The following is a 15,938-nucleotide window of genomic DNA, read 5'->3' as shown; positions in this document are numbered from 1 at the left end:
AGCCATTATGGGTGGTTGTGGCAGATGTTCTAATGATTCTCTTCAAGAATTCATGTTTCCTCTTGGCCAGGAAATATGAAGAGGTTCACTTAGCCAATTTTTTTAGTATAAAAACACAGAAGCCATCCTATTGAACAGGCTGGGAGGAACAATATATCTTCAATAAATCTGTTTTAAAGGAACATTTGGAAGGACATATGCTCACTATAGACCAACCACTCTCAAAAGTTCTTTTGTTTGCTTATGATTCTGTGTGCGGCCAATTCTTATTGTTATTATTAATGCTTTTTAAAGAGAAAATTCCCTTTCTGTTTCACATCAGTTAAAATAATTACAATGGAAAAGAAATGTTTTTTTTAAAGTAATCAATGTTTTCAACTATCCTAACCAAAATTTGGTTTAGAGTTTAGATAGATACGGCAATTCACTTTACCAGAAATCTTCACCAAAAAAAAACAAACACCCACCATGCTACATTTAGAAGCGCTTGAGATGCTTCTATGAGCAAGCAAATTGGAGAACTAAGTGAATCACACAAAAACACATCCTCCTGCACAAATGAAATAAATAAAATTTACTGTGTTACCTAGATGCAACAATTAAAACAACATATTTTTAAGTCCACTGGAGATTTATAGAGAGTCATTATTGACTCCAGTCTGTGCTCTCTCAAAAAAGCTTCATCTGTTTGATGGAAGGAGCATGTGGGGGGAGGCAGGGAAGGGGCTTGAGTAAACTTTAAGCTCTCATGTAGGGATGTATTGCTTGTGCGTCCCTGGCAGATGTGGAAAGGAGATGAAATGGGCAAGGGAGAATCAAATATCCCATCGCTGCAGGTTTGCTGAGGGGAAAGAACATTGCAAAGATCTCACATCTGGCAATCATTTGTCAATAGCTGGAAAGAGAGCGGCAGGAAACTTTTTGGCTTTTCTAGAAGATGAAAAGACGAAAACCATGTGTCACACATGCATTGCCCTGGTACAGTGACTACTACATTTATTGCTCTCCTTCTCCTCCTCTTTTTTAAAAAACATAATGATCTTCAGATCTATTCTGTTCCTTTTTTAAAAAAAATGCAGCCCCTTAACTTTTTAAAGCTTCAATGTGCACACACTAGATTTTTCTCCCCTTTACTTCTATGTAAATCCCAGGACTAAAGTTGGAAATTCAAATAATTCAAGCACAGAATGCCTGATACTTTGAAAGGGAAATGGCTACAGGCAGTCCCCAAGTTACAAACAAGATAGGTTCTGTAAATTTGTTCTTAAGTTGAATTTGTTTGTAAGTCTGAAGAGATACATTCTTAAGTTAACTCTAGCCATCCAGATACATATACATACACATATACATATGGAAGGCTGAGCGAAGGAAGGTAGATGCTTTTGAACTGTGGTGTTGGAGAAAATTCTGAGAGTGCCTTGGACCTAAAGAAGATCAAACCAGTCCATATTCCAGAAAATAATGCCCGACTGCTCACTGGAAGGAAGGATATTAGAGGCAAAAATGAAGTACTTTGGCCACATCATGAGAAGACAGGAAAGCGTGGAGAAGAGAATGATGCTGGGGAAAATGGAAGGAAAAAGGAAAAGGGGCTGACCAAGGACAAGATGAATGGATGGTATCCTTGAAGTGACTGGCTCTACCTTGAAGGAGCTGGGGGTGGCAACGGCCAAGAGTCAGAAATGACTGAATGAATAAACAACAAAATACATATTCATATTTATATACATATACAGACAGACAGATAGATAGATAGAGGGGTTAACACCCCCATGATTTTTTTGTTTATTTTTTTGCTGTCTGTGCCCCTGTTCAAAAGATTTCACCTCACTTTCTGTCCCTGTGATAACTGGATATGGAAAAATTTGGCTTGTTGTGGAAACAAGTATTGGTGATAAAGCTTCGGTAGAAATACATTTTCCCCATGATAACTCTTTCCGGGTTGAATTTCCCTTCTAAGAGGTAGACTTCTCTCACTTCCTGTTGTCTCACCCCTGTTCTTAGCTATGAGTCATTTGTAAGTCGGATGTTTGTAACTCGGGGACTGCCTGAACTTTAGTTAATAAAGAGAATTAAAATGAAAGATATCACAATGTCTAAGACAATTTCCACAAAGGATTTGTACTTTAGACAATAATGGAGATGGTAGTATTACTGATCCCAACACAAAAATATTTTAAATCACTAGATTGCTTCTTCTTTTAGAGAAAAGATTGAATCACTCTATTCCTTTAATTGCTGCTTCTGGAGAAGAAGCGTGAAAAAGCTTCCTCATACATTTCCTGTCAATTTAAGGCAGGCACATCAATTCTACAGAGTTTCCTTAGACAAAAAATATTCACCACTGAGTTTTCCAGTTCCTTTCTCTTAAAGATAGCCTACAGCACCTGATATTTGTTAGTGGTTTCCCATCAAAGTACTAACTTGGGCTGCTCTACTTAGCTTCTAATTTCAGATATTATCTGGGTGCCTAGAGTATTTAAGTGCTCATCTTGCACTGCCACCATAATTTAAATAAGCTGTATCTGCGTTTTGATATGTGCATGGGAGGAAAGGTCCTTTGCTTAGAATTGCAGTACAGACCAGTGTGACAATTATGGAGTACCATTCTTGATCACCTCTTTAACATATAAAGAATGGAATCATCAATTGTTATGCAAACTCACAAAAATATTTCCTTTTCATTTCTTTCTTCTTGCAAAGAGTTGAAAATAGTTTGCTCTCTCTTTTTATTTTCTAGATTGGGGAGATGGAGAAGGGGGATCCTGTAGGTAGTTTTGACACTTTTAGGCTGATTTTGGAGTGGAAATTGCCCCAAAATTATCCCATTTTTCTAAACCACTTACTACTGCACTTGCAGCATCTTCTATTTGACATAAACACACAATTCCTTACAAACCTGTAATATCATTTCTTATTATACATTTTGTATTTCAAAGACAATTTAACAGTTGAAGTGAATGTTGCAAGGGTGGAAACACATGCAAAAAAAGAGTAGATGTACATTATCTGCGGCGGGACGGGGGGCGGGGAGTACTTAAACAGGTTGCTAATTTGTGATCCCATATTTTAAGACAGCACTTCCAAATCTAAGTTTTCAAACATTCAAACTGATATCACCCACAGACAATGATTACATTGTGGGATTGGTAGCCCAAATATGAGGAACATGTTGGCAGAAATCTACAGTACCAGCAAATCACTTTTGATGGTGCCAATAACAAAATGTGCTATGGTGACAATCTTTGTGGGATTTTCTATAAATCTCATGTTCTTTTAAAATAATGGGTCACTTAGTTATGTCTAGTTAAACAACCACAATTATTACTGCTGGTGGCAATTAACTATTTTCCCAATTTCTAACAAATAACATTATCAAATTATTTATCAAAAATAATAAGCCAAACTCTACCTTTATATCTTCTTTACCTACTCAGATATTGTCTCTAACCAGTTAGAACAGCTTCAGAGGATGAACTGGATGCTTTAAGTCAATTCGTTTAATGTATTATGTTTGAGGACATTTGGATGCAAGCACTTATTTTATACATATAGCCATCCCTATGTATCCATAAAGAGCCCCTGGTGGTGCAGTGGGTTAAACCACTGAGCTTCTGAACTTGCTGATTGAAAGGTTGGTGGTTCAAATCCAGGGAGTGGTATGAGCTTCCTCTGTTAGCCCCAGCTTCTGCCAACTTAGCAGTTTGAAAACATGCAAATGTGAGAAGATCAATAGGTACCGCTCTGACAGGAAGGTAAAGGCGCTCCATGCAGTCACGCCAGACACATGACCTTGGATGTGTCTATGGACAATGCTGGTTCTTCAGCTTACAAATGGAGATGAGCACCACCCTCCAGAGTCAGACACAACTAGACTTAATGTCAATGGGAAGTTTTACCTTTTTATGTATCCATATATTGATTCAACCACCAACAGCTTGAAAATATCAAAATAAATTCCAAAGGCAAACTTTAATGTTTGCCATGTTATATAATTGATACCATTCTACCGTGCCAGTGCAGCCAAGGACCATTGGGGGGGGGGGGGGCTGGAACCAAACTCCAGCAAATACCAAAGGCTCACTGTATATGATTTTAACTTCTACTTCTCTTAATCAGATGTTTCATTACATTGTTAATTAGGAGACTGAAAGAGGAGACTGTGGCTCAATATGTCAGGAAAGTATGCCGGTTCTTCTTCAGGCAGAAAAACTCTGAGGTGGTTGTATTATGTTGGGAACAATATATTTCCTAAACAATTAATTACAATGAAGAGTACAGAGCATCCAGAACTGTTCAATAATTACAGGAAGTGTCTCTTTGAAACCTTATGGATATTTATATATGCAATTCAGTGAATGTAAGGAAGAAGAAAAAGTAGGATGTTAATGTTCTGGCTCAGAATCACCACAAAATATGTCAAATTGACTGTCAACCTAATAGTGGATTCTCACTATTTTCCAGCACCCGGTGTTGGTATCAATCAGGTTTAACTGGAGTAAAGATATTAACTAAACAATTATGGATTAATCACAGAGAATGTATGACAGGGTAGACTCTATTTTAGTCAGAAACTGGTGCTAATATTTTCCACTAAATGTTACAATGATAGTGAAAATCTTCAAATAACTACACAAATGAGATCATGTTCTCTTCTTTTTTGATGATGCAAATGAATAACAATACAGTAATGATATTTGGAAATGTGGTAAAATGAAAATTTTAATGCATTGACAATTGCTTCCACTAATTTTGTATACTTGCAGGTTATATCAGATTTCATTTGAAATACATATGCTTATTACAGAATTCCAAAATTAACCGTTTAAATTAAATTTAATAATACCGAATAATTGGGGAAGTAACTGAATAGCGAAACAAACAAAATTGGGACTGGAGGCGAGACTGCAATAGTGTAGATGAGTGTGCATGCGCAAATGGAGAATTATCCCAGAATCATTATATTCTGGCATAGAATGAAGACTATTTTACACATTACATAGAGGTAAAGTCAAAGTTCCTGCCAATATGGGCTTGATAAAGTCTCCTTTCATTTTTTGTGTAGTTCTTAAAGCATGTACATGTGAAAAAGAGCATACTAGACATGTAACTAGCATTATTCAAAATCTCATTGCAAAATATAACTCATATACTGTATATGTGTGTTTGTAATATTTATAATTTAAAATGTATAATATTATATACATGAAATAATGTATTTCATATGATACAAATTATTTATAGTAGCATTTAATATATTGCCTATTAAATGCTACCAGCACAAACAAAATCAGTGACCATAATTACCATCAAAACAGGCCAATCAACAATTAGCCATAGTACTCAAAGAAGAAAATGAAGGCTTTATATATCTATTGTAAACCGAATTCACCAGACATATTAATCAAACATTGTACACCTCCTGATCTTCAGTTAACCAAGAAACATGGCTTCTTTAGATTGCCAAATATATTATAAAGTTCACTTTTTAGGGAAACTATCACAAGTAAAAGATGTAGGATGTGACATCATTCTGGATTTCCTTCTTTAAATGCCCAGGAAAACAAAGTAAAAGTAGTAATAAGGCACGTATTTCCTGTGCCAGGTGTACATGGAATGAAAACCTTCATTAAAAATGCTACATGTTTCTTGCTTTCATTTGCCAAACATGGCAAGCAAACAACATACATGCAAGTTCCTGATTTCCATATCCACAACATAAGGAGACATGGTGGGTTTTTGTTCTAGGCCACTGTGCCTACAACATGTTTTATATTAATATTGAATTTCCTTATGATATGCTGCAATGATTAGAATAAAGGAAAATAGATGAAGCACTCAGACCATTATAGTATTAAGTGATTTAAAAGTCTTATTATTATTTATTATTGAAGTGACAGCTGCATTGTTTTTTGCAATAATACAATTCAAGTACTACATATTGCTTTCGTCATACATGTAGTTGACATAGAAACTCATTAAAGCCATATGTAAGGCACATAATGGAAGAGAATATCCGAAGTGGTAAAAGTATGGTGCTAACCAGTTTAAGCAAAGGTACAATCTGAAAATGTAGAACAGAAGTAATGGGAAGTATCATGCTGAGACTAAGAAAACACATTGTTGCCTAAAGTGCAAGTCATGTTATAAATTAAAGTTCAAATTGCCAGGTGAAATTTAATCTCAAATGTTAAAATTGCAAATAAATATATTTCCAAGGAGAAGTGGATTTGCGTTTTCCTACTACTAAGAAAGAGCTGGTCTTTAGGGGGACCCAGTGATCCAGACTCTTTTCCCTGCACAGTTTAACCTCTGATCCATTGTCACCAGCAGCTAAACTGTAGGCCATGGAGAGGAATAAGGAGTCCTCTAGATGTTGTTGGACCTATGCTCTCATCCAATGGCTATGCCATGGAAGTTCCAGTTCGACAATACTGGAAGGACTACATATTTATTTTCATATTGCAGATCAGCCCTGTATCTCTGTAACTATTGTTCAAATCTTACTGATATTTGTTTCAGGAAATTAAATAATTGGTGTTACTAGAGAATAGGACAAATCTGGAATTAGGCTATTCTCTAAAATTAGGCTAATGTATGAGTTTGCAATTTGAAAGATTAAGATTTTTGATTTCAAATGAGCCATGTTCTCTCAAGAACAACCAATCCTTGAGCTCCTTCTCTCCAGACAGAAATTAAAACAGAAAGTGGTAAGGACAAAGTACCATAATTGAACCCAGAGCAACCTGGATCGAGTGCTATGTCTGAATGTTCAGATCCAAAGTACATAATTAAATGTTTAATTGATGCACTTACTCTACTATACTGGGTACAAATCAGTATCAAAGTTCCAAACCTGCATCGTAGTCCCTTCACTGTAAGTCACCATGTTGGATATCCTGTTGACATGAGATATCATGGAAGAAAAGTTGGCCCTGGACTCAATGCTGGTAAGAGAAATATGGATGAAAAACATCTATGAACATTTTGTTTGGTAATGAAAGTAGTTACCATTACAAAACACTATACTGGTTTCCAGTGAGCTTGTCAAGTCTGGAAATAAAGTTCTAAAATCTAAGTTACCTCTGTTCATAACACACCCAGCTGATGAATGGGGGACATACGTCTAAGTGTCCCTTCATTCTCTTCACCAAACAATTTCATTGGCAAATCTTGTCAGATGAAAAGAATAATTTGATTCAGCACACCAGGGGACTTTATTTCTGGATTCACAATTCTAATTGCTGTAACAGAAGAGAGGAGTAACTAGTCATTGGTGACTTCTATTTCAGAAAAGCAGAGCTAAAATAAGTGACTTGCACTTCTTTATTTCCTGTTTGCAAAATAGTACTCACAGCAGGACCTTGGTTCAAAAGAGAGGTGTGATCTGAACAAAAAGGAATCCTTTTATTATTATCAAGACTTTCAGTTATCCATTTTTTGAGCCAAGGAAATGTTCCAAAAGCTAAAGACACAGGTGTCCCTTTCACGCAATATGGTGTGATGTTTCCAACAGCAGACATGTCCTGTTCATAAAAATGAAACTGATGAATGAAACATATTAGAAAGGGCAACTTCAAAGAAACTATGAAATGAAAAGAAGGTGGATATTCCTTCAGTCAAGACAGCAACAAATGATTCTGGCTGCAGACGGCTTTGAACAGAAGAAACTGTCACGAGACAGTCCTAATTTGTTAAACAATGACTGTGCAAGTCCTACTTCGCAAGAATCTGGTCCCTAGAGAATTTGAAGGCTGTTAGATGATTGAAAAGATGCACTGGAAGATTCAAAAGAAGATAATAGGTTCGCAAAGAAGAGAAAATGGCTCAGTCCTTGCTCATCAGTTACATGACAAATTTTTCAAAAGAAAGTTGGCTTCCAAAAGTAAACACAGTAAAATCTCTCTCTCTCTCTCTCTCTCTCTCTCTATATATATATATATATACATACACACACACACACACACACAAACTTTACTGGAATGGTGTGACCACAACATCTTATTAGAAATGGGTTCTGCCCCATTGAGAGAAAGTAGCTTCATTTAAGCCTCGAAGGCAGAGAAATGGAGAGAGGAGAAAAGTTGGATAAAGAAAAATGAATGAACACAGCATATAAATCACACTTTCAAGATGCTGACAAAACTAGATCGTAAGAGAATGTAATCCCTGAGACATATACAGAAATACGAGTATTAAAGGCACTTTAAAATGCCACCTCAAATATTCCGCCTCTCTTATCAAGTTCTTCAGTTCTCCTTTCAAATGATTCAGAGGATCTGTGTTTATAGTAGAGATATCAGCAACTATATTCTCATGAGAGTTTTGCTTGTTGCCAAACCAATAACTCCCTGTGTGGCATTTTTGCAAGAATCTGCCAACTATATTTCCATGCCAAGCTGGCATAATGTAGTTCTGTTTGGTTTCCTGCCCTAGCTTAATTTAAATATATTCTATCATTCCTGTTCTCTTTTTATCATGCCTAGTACCATGTACCATGCAACCATGCAAACTAGAGCGACAACAGGCATCAGTCATTCATTCCTATATATGAAAGACCTTATCTTGGACACTTTTGTTGAAGAAACTTCACCCAAATTACTTAAATTCTCTGAAGTTCAGAGGAAAACTATGCACACACCTTTGACAATTTCCCTTGAAGTTTTGCTTTTAAATCTTCAGAAATTCAACATTAAGGTTCTGAAAGGGCAGTTTCTCAAAGGAAACTCCAAAGCATGCATGCCTATCTGCATTGCCAAATGTTTTCTTCCCTGGGAAATGTGTGATTATTTTGTTCAATGCCTCTAGGTATGGTAGCATTAGTTCAGATTAAGATTTTGTTATGAGTGATGTTATATACAGAAACATATTGTATATGGTGACCACAGGGTGAGCAGCATCATCACAATTTTCCCATTCCTAAACAATGTTCTGGACATGTTATTTTCTTTGGGATCTCACACATGGAAATGTGCACATGCACACACACAGTGTCTGAGGAGTCTGAAATAGAATTAAAATAATTTTGGAAAGAAATCTCAGTGTTTGCTAAAGCCTGTATATTAAACTTGTGTTTTCAGTTTGTTTCCTTATGATACTGTTATCCCACTGCTGTTGATCTAAGAATTAACTAAAGAAGGCAATTCTGCTTGTAAAATTAAGACTACCTGGCTATGGAGCTGAAAAAAACTCCAGGTTTTCCAAAATCCATGTATTTATTGGCATTTCTGTCCATTCCAACAAATGATACCAGGCTAACTTTGTTTGTGATTCATGAAAAGATTCTGTAGTGCTACTTTATGCTCTTTTGTTCACAATACCTAGTACAGTTTAGTTGCACACTCTCTCCCTTTATAACATCATGATCTTTTTAAAATGACAAAATAATAGGCTATATACTTTAATGCCCTTTCTTTCCCTCAATTTGATGAGTAATGGACACATCAAATTAAAGTTTGTTATAATGCTATTGTAAATACTGTCATATGAAATAATGTTTTTCAATGCAGTTTGCAAGTAGTTGTGGGAATTGTAGTGTTCTACAACATTCACATTATTGCCTGAGAAGCCATAGATTTGAACAGTCTGATATACAGATACACAGAACAATACCGTTTTGATATGTGCTGACTATGACTATATTGAATTGTGGGTGGGTGGGGGGGGGGAGCTTTAATGGCTGGATTCCTATTTTGTCAAAGATGTAGAAATGAGTAACAAGAGCTTTCCAATTGTTTTGAACAATCCTCTAAGCAAAACAGGTTTGAAACAATTCCTATGCTGTAGTATAAGGAAATAACAGTGTGCAAAGTTACTCACTATTAATTTATGTATAACACTGGCCAATAGGCCTGGGTATCAACGGAAAAATTTGTTTCTAAAATCAATTTGTATTTGGGGGTTTTTTTTGTTTCGATATTTAAAATAATTACAAAATTTTCCTTTTAAAAAGTTCGATATTTATGAAATTTCGTAAATGGTAAAAAATTAACGAATCGATTTCCGAAACAATAACGAATCGATTCGTTAATGGTGGACACGACCGCGAAATACACTAAACAACCTCCAAAACCTTCTGATGCTTCCCTCTCCCTCTGTTGTTGACTGTTGGTGTGATATTATATTTTTTTTCACTAATTAAACCATAAAACTGGCCCAGACATGCGGAAATAATAATGAAACGACCTCAAAACAATAACGAAACAAATACAATATCGAAATACGAAGCATTTACAAAACGTTTTTGAAAATTCATTTTTTTTATAATTGCTCCAGAATGGTTCGTTATCGTTTTGTAATTGAAAAAATTAACGAATTATTAACGAATTACGAATTAACGAAACGAAACCACCCAGCCCTACTGGCCAACACACATCTTGGTGCCTCAAATGTTAGATCTGTCACAGAGTGTATTTGACCCACTGATTCAAAAATATGGCACCAGTTTTCCCCTACCAGCTCTGATTTTTACGATACAGAACATATGCCATATACCAGTCGCTATCTGCTTGCCCATAGAAAATTACAAGAACAATACCTAAGAAAATACAGCTGATACAGTCTGCTCTACAGTCTGGAATTTTCTGAATTGGTGCCTCAAATAACCCCAGGAACAGGCCTAAAAACCAAGACCCCAAGAAAGATTTTTTTATGTTGTGCCGCATACTTGGGGTATGTGTGTGTGTGTGTATGTGTGTGTGTATACACACACACACACACACACACACACCCCTACAGGAAGCAAAACACTTCTCTTCAATCTCAATATTTAGGAATTTAAAAAAACAGCAGCTACTAATAGCCACATAGTTTTGTAACAAAACAGTTTAAAACTATACACATTAGTCTTTCTCCCAAATAAAGAGAGTCCAATTCAAGTGGATGACATTTCTACAGAAAAGGAGGACCACATCCAGATAAAAATCTCAATTTAATAACTATCAATGATGTTTAATAATCTGTTTGGGTGGGGAAATGAGTACAAATAAAGGTTTTCAGTCCAATGGGGTTACTGAATACTAGCTATAAATGTGTAGAACTGCTCATATGTTGTTTTGTTTCCTGGATTGAGAGTCCAGGATAGGTAAATATTACAATTCCTCCTTTGTGTGGTCATTTCCTCCTGCTGGATCAGGGAAAACAAAGCCTACCAAGAAAAGTCTTCAGGATACTACATTATTTATACCATCACCATCATATCTAGTTGCTGGAATGGCAAACAGATGACTTTAAAAAAACTACAAATAAGTCTCTCAAAACTTATTTTCAATTACATAGGAAGTAGGATGACACCAGATAAGACTGCAATCCTACGCATAGTTCACTGGAAAGAAACTTTATGTCGTACAGTGACACTAACACCTGGATAAAAATGGACAGATTGAGACTTAAGTGTAATCATGGGTGCACCAGGATAGCTTCGAACACACATATACACTCTCACACAAAAATATTCTTCTGCCTAACACGGTAAGATCCACAAATGGACTGCTTCAGGTCTTCAGCCACTTAAAGATCAAAAGCCTAGAGAAAGCACCCAATTACTGCATGCACATCAAGGAGCTCAAGCTCAATTAAACAAAGGTGCTCAAGGGTTTTTGGCAGACATAGTGCTTGCGTCAAAAGTGCAACTACACTTGGCAAATCTATATTTTCCACCATGAAAGAGTAATTTTGTTTTTTAAAAATACCGAGCACATGAATTATTTGACTGCTCAGTGAAAAATGGTAAGCAAATACTAGAGAATAAAAGTGACATACACAAAAAGGTAGGTACAAAACTAGTTTTTTTAAAAAGTTTGGCTTTGAAAAGTTTGATTTGTGCAAAAGAGGTTCTATGAACAGGCTAAGAGAAAAGGAAAAGAGGAATTTAGCTTTCACTGGTAGGTAAGATTTAGCTTTCACTGTTTCCAATAAAAATGTTTACATAATGTATATTCAGTCATTGATTAATTAAGTAATATATCAGGGATAACACAGTTGTCTTTCCCAGAACCTTTTTTGCTTTCTTTCAGAGTTTTGAGAAACATGGGGAAAGACTGTATACTAACAACTTCTACTGGCAGTTAGGTATGAAGAGAAAAGGTGATAGGATTTCACAGATGCTCTTAAATCACTCCCAGCCCTTCGAGTAAGAAATAGTAAACATCTTTACTCACCTTTGAAAATGGAAATTTATATTAAGTAACTAGAGAATACAATTTACCATTTCTCTTTTTCACTTAGAACACAGATACACACAAACTGTGAAGGTAAATATAAACCAGAAAGACACAGTCATTGTCCCCCCCCCCCCCCCCCAAAGGCAGACACAAGGAAAATTGGAGCAAACTGCAAGAAAGGCTTTATCTCTGTGTCATCATAAGGTATGCTGAAGGGAGATGCCTGACTTCCTGGGAAAAGGAGTGTGAAACATCTGTTGGAGGTATAAGAGTGGTTGCAAACAGAGCTGATGAAATTGCAATTCTTCCCACAACAACCACCAATATGGCTGAGAAAAATCTGATGGTAGTTAGGCAGAAAACACTATACATGCATTCAGCAGAGTCTCTCAGAACAGTACACTATGAAGTGGTGTGACAAAGAGGGCAAATTGCAAATATTTTTTAGCATAACTACACAGCTTTCAGGAGGACTAGAATGATTTATGGACATCGTTCTATCAACTTTTTCACTATTTATTGTATGTTGTTTCCTGTCCAAATAAGAAATCAGCACACACATTTTTTTTCAAATAAAAAAAATGCCACACATATATACACACCCCAAATGTGCTCCTTCCACTCCGTTATTACAAAAAAAAAATTGACTGTAGAACAAAACCTTAAAGTCCATTCAGAAGGCAAGCAAGGGCCAACACCAGCCCAATAGTTGGGTCACTCACTAGCTGCCCAGTTCAAGGAAGCCCTTCCAGAAGTCCAGAAGCACAGCCCCCAGAAAAGACCTCTTTCCCCACCCCAGATCCCACAAGTGAGCTTTCTTCTACACGAAATTAGTTTCACCATCACCCTATTTTCTCTCTCTACTACCTACCATATAACTGCATATTTAAACACATCAACATACGTTCATTGTCTAAGTCCCCAAGTTGTGAGGTACAATGTAGTGTAGGAAAAAACCGAAACACCACAACTCGGGAAAGTGGGGAAATTCCACCTGACTCCTAAGCAACCAGCTACACCTTCTGCATTAGAGGTAGAAAGGTGGGTCAAACATTTTAGTAAAAAGAGGGGAAGGGGCCGTCAGAGGTTATAATTTTCCCTGGTCCAGCTCCACTTTTCCACTTGGGTACCAGGATAGTCAGCTCCTCTTCAGCAGTGCTCACTAGGCTTGTGCATTTTGGCTAAACCTTAAGCCATTTCAGCTTAATGGCTGGGTCCCTCAATGGGCATTTTTGGCCTGCAACTGGATAATATGGCTAGATCCAGCCCATTGGCAGCAATGGGGGGCTTCGTGGGCTTCACTTCCCATCATTTTCAGGGCTATTGGGATCAAAATGGCCACACTTGGAGGACATGTCTACCACTGCTGATCCACCAAGTATCACAATGTTTGGGCCACCCCTGATTTTTAGGGTTTCTTTTTCTTTTTTAAAAAATCCCAAAAAGGTATCCTCCGCTGGCCCTGCCCTGTAACTTCTCCAGGAACAGCAACAGGGCACCATTCTTTTCAGCCAAAGATGCACTTCCACATCACACAACCCACTCACTATTACACTTTCTTTACTAATAAAAAACAAAAACAACTTCTTCCAAAGGTTTTGCAATTTGCATTTCTTGTTCTCACAACATACTGGCCAGTAGTCCACCATCCACAAGCAAGCAAGCAAGCATGTCCCTTCATTAGAAAAACACTCCTGTGTGAGATAGTAATTATTAGGTATTGTGGTAAGTTTAGGTAGGTAGGTAGTTTTTCTGAGAATGAGGCTCTGCTGTTTGCTGGAATTCCTATAGTTATGAATAACAATCGTATTTTTAAAGTACTACTTTGATGAAAGTGAGGAAGGAAGAGAGATAAGAGAAAAAGCTAAAGCCTTTATTAGAAACTGAACAGTGACTAAAAGCTCAGAGCCATCCTAAAAGAAAAGCATACCCACCCACAGGTCACCAAACACTGCAGGCCCACCTGCACTTTCTAATTTCCAGTCACCCTACATCAAGAATCAAGAAAATAAAAAAGATTCAATGCTAGAAGCCAAGCCAAAAGCTAAAGCTGAGAGCGAGCAACAAGACAATTGGACTGAAGCACCTCTCTCTAGAGCAACGACACAACTGAGAAATGGAAGTGCTCACCCCATTAAACAGACACGGCTTACATAAGACATGTCATGCCTTTCTTCTGTTCCAACTGGCTCAACAGGCGGGTTCACAGTGCGAGCACGCAGCATCCTCTTTGCTCACCGTATGCTCCCAAATTGAGGAGAAGGAGCTGTGACTGGCAGCTATTTGGTCCAGCTCTGTTGAAAAAACATGGCGGAAGATCCCTTGCCATTACGGATGTCCAAAAAGTCTAACATGCTGAAGGAAAATGGCCAAAACAAATCAGTGCGCAAGTCTAGTGCTCACTGCCACATGTATTCCACCTAAAACCACCTGAACCAAAGCAGCCGCTAAGCAATTCCAAATCCACAGGGGGAAGTGAAAAAATATAGTTGACAAAGGATTGGCCTATGCTTCAGCTTTACATAAGTGCAACTTTTTTTACTTTTCCCCAAATACAGATCTGTTTATTCAACAAGACAAATCAACAAAAACAAAGCAGCCAAAAAAGGTAGCAACAGATTACATGTATACATAAAGTCTCAGACCAATGGTCACTCATGTTTAGAGGTCAGCAAGTAATGTTTTGCATTTCTGAAAAAATGTTAGATGTAGTTCTCTTTTGTGACAGAATCGAAGCAATTCAGAAAACAAAAGGTGATTTTTCCTTAGGTGAAACTAAGAAATATCAGGGGCATCAGAAGTCTTGTTTAAAATTAGCAAAATCTGTCAGGGGGTTCACACATTTGTAATTCAAGCCATATTGAACAAGGAAAGAAGTCGGTAAACTTCAATCCAGATCTCATTTAAATTATTTATGTTCAGTAGAATTAATTTTGAGATCTAAATGTGAAAAGGAAGGATTCAAAACCAATTTGTTTACATCTATCCTGTATCTTGAAAAGAACTGGGGGGAAAACTTCAAAAAATATGAATATTTGAATGAAACAAAAATATGCTGAGTTTTACTTCTATAGATGCTTTTAAAGAAGATATTTATTCTATGTATATGTGGGACTTGACAATAGCAATAACATTTTCATCTTAATTCTAATATTAAATTAAAATTATAATCTGTAACTATTTTGAGTTCCTTATATAATTTCATCATGGAGAATTTTTAGATTTGTCATTTCACAATTGTATTCCTATGACTAAACTTCTATTTACTATACTACAGATGAAATAGATGACAATGTTGATGTAAAGAAAAGGCAAAGAACCCATCCACCAACCAGAAATATTCAATGTTAACATGGGTTTTAAAATGTTTGTCCTTTGGAAATATTTTCTTAAGCATTTCTTTTACTAATCTAAACATTTAGTTTACAATTCTTATAAAACTGAGACTTCAATAGACTGGATTCACCGAATCAATCTGTGAACAGTAACTCAACTGTAGTGTAAATCCCATTATTTCAATAGGTTTACTCTAGTTCAGATGAATGATTTAGGTTTTGGCCAAAGACTGTGATATAGAAAATACTTGTGACCAAACTCCATTTCAAACACCAGGACTATTTCTAACTGAAACTGCATAGAAACCAGGACTACTTTCATCGTGCTTAAGACTCTGGCTGCAACATGTTTCATCCTTTTTCAAAACTCAAGTTAAGACCTGGTACTACCCTCAGGTCTCTTCTGACATTGCACTTAGAAATAGGTACCCAGATTACAAAT

At 36.6% G+C, this 15,938-nt stretch overlaps 1 protein-coding gene across 8 annotated transcripts in view; it reads right to left on the bottom strand.

Annotated features, from left to right (window-relative positions):
* Nucleotides 1-15,938, bottom strand: part of BNC2 (basonuclin zinc finger protein 2) — a 459,184-nt gene that overhangs the window by 259,427 nt on the left and 183,819 nt on the right. Inside the window, exon 1 of one of the 8 annotated variants that reach the window (XM_067464371.1) lies at nucleotides 6,857-6,928. The exons of the other annotated variants lie outside the window; for them this stretch is intronic. Coding sequence (XP_067320472.1) covers nucleotides 6,857-6,919 — 63 coding nt within the window. The 5' untranslated portion in view covers nucleotides 6,920-6,928. Of the gene's footprint in view, nucleotides 1-6,856; nucleotides 6,929-15,938 lie in introns of those variants that run through there. 8 annotated transcript variants of the gene reach the window in all.

This window comes from Anolis sagrei, chromosome 2, assembly GCF_037176765.1.
Source record: "Anolis sagrei isolate rAnoSag1 chromosome 2, rAnoSag1.mat, whole genome shotgun sequence".
NCBI lineage: Eukaryota > Metazoa > Chordata > Lepidosauria > Squamata > Dactyloidae > Anolis > Anolis sagrei.
Note: the sequence above shows the minus strand (reverse complement) of the source record. Positions and strands in the feature narration are given on the sequence as shown.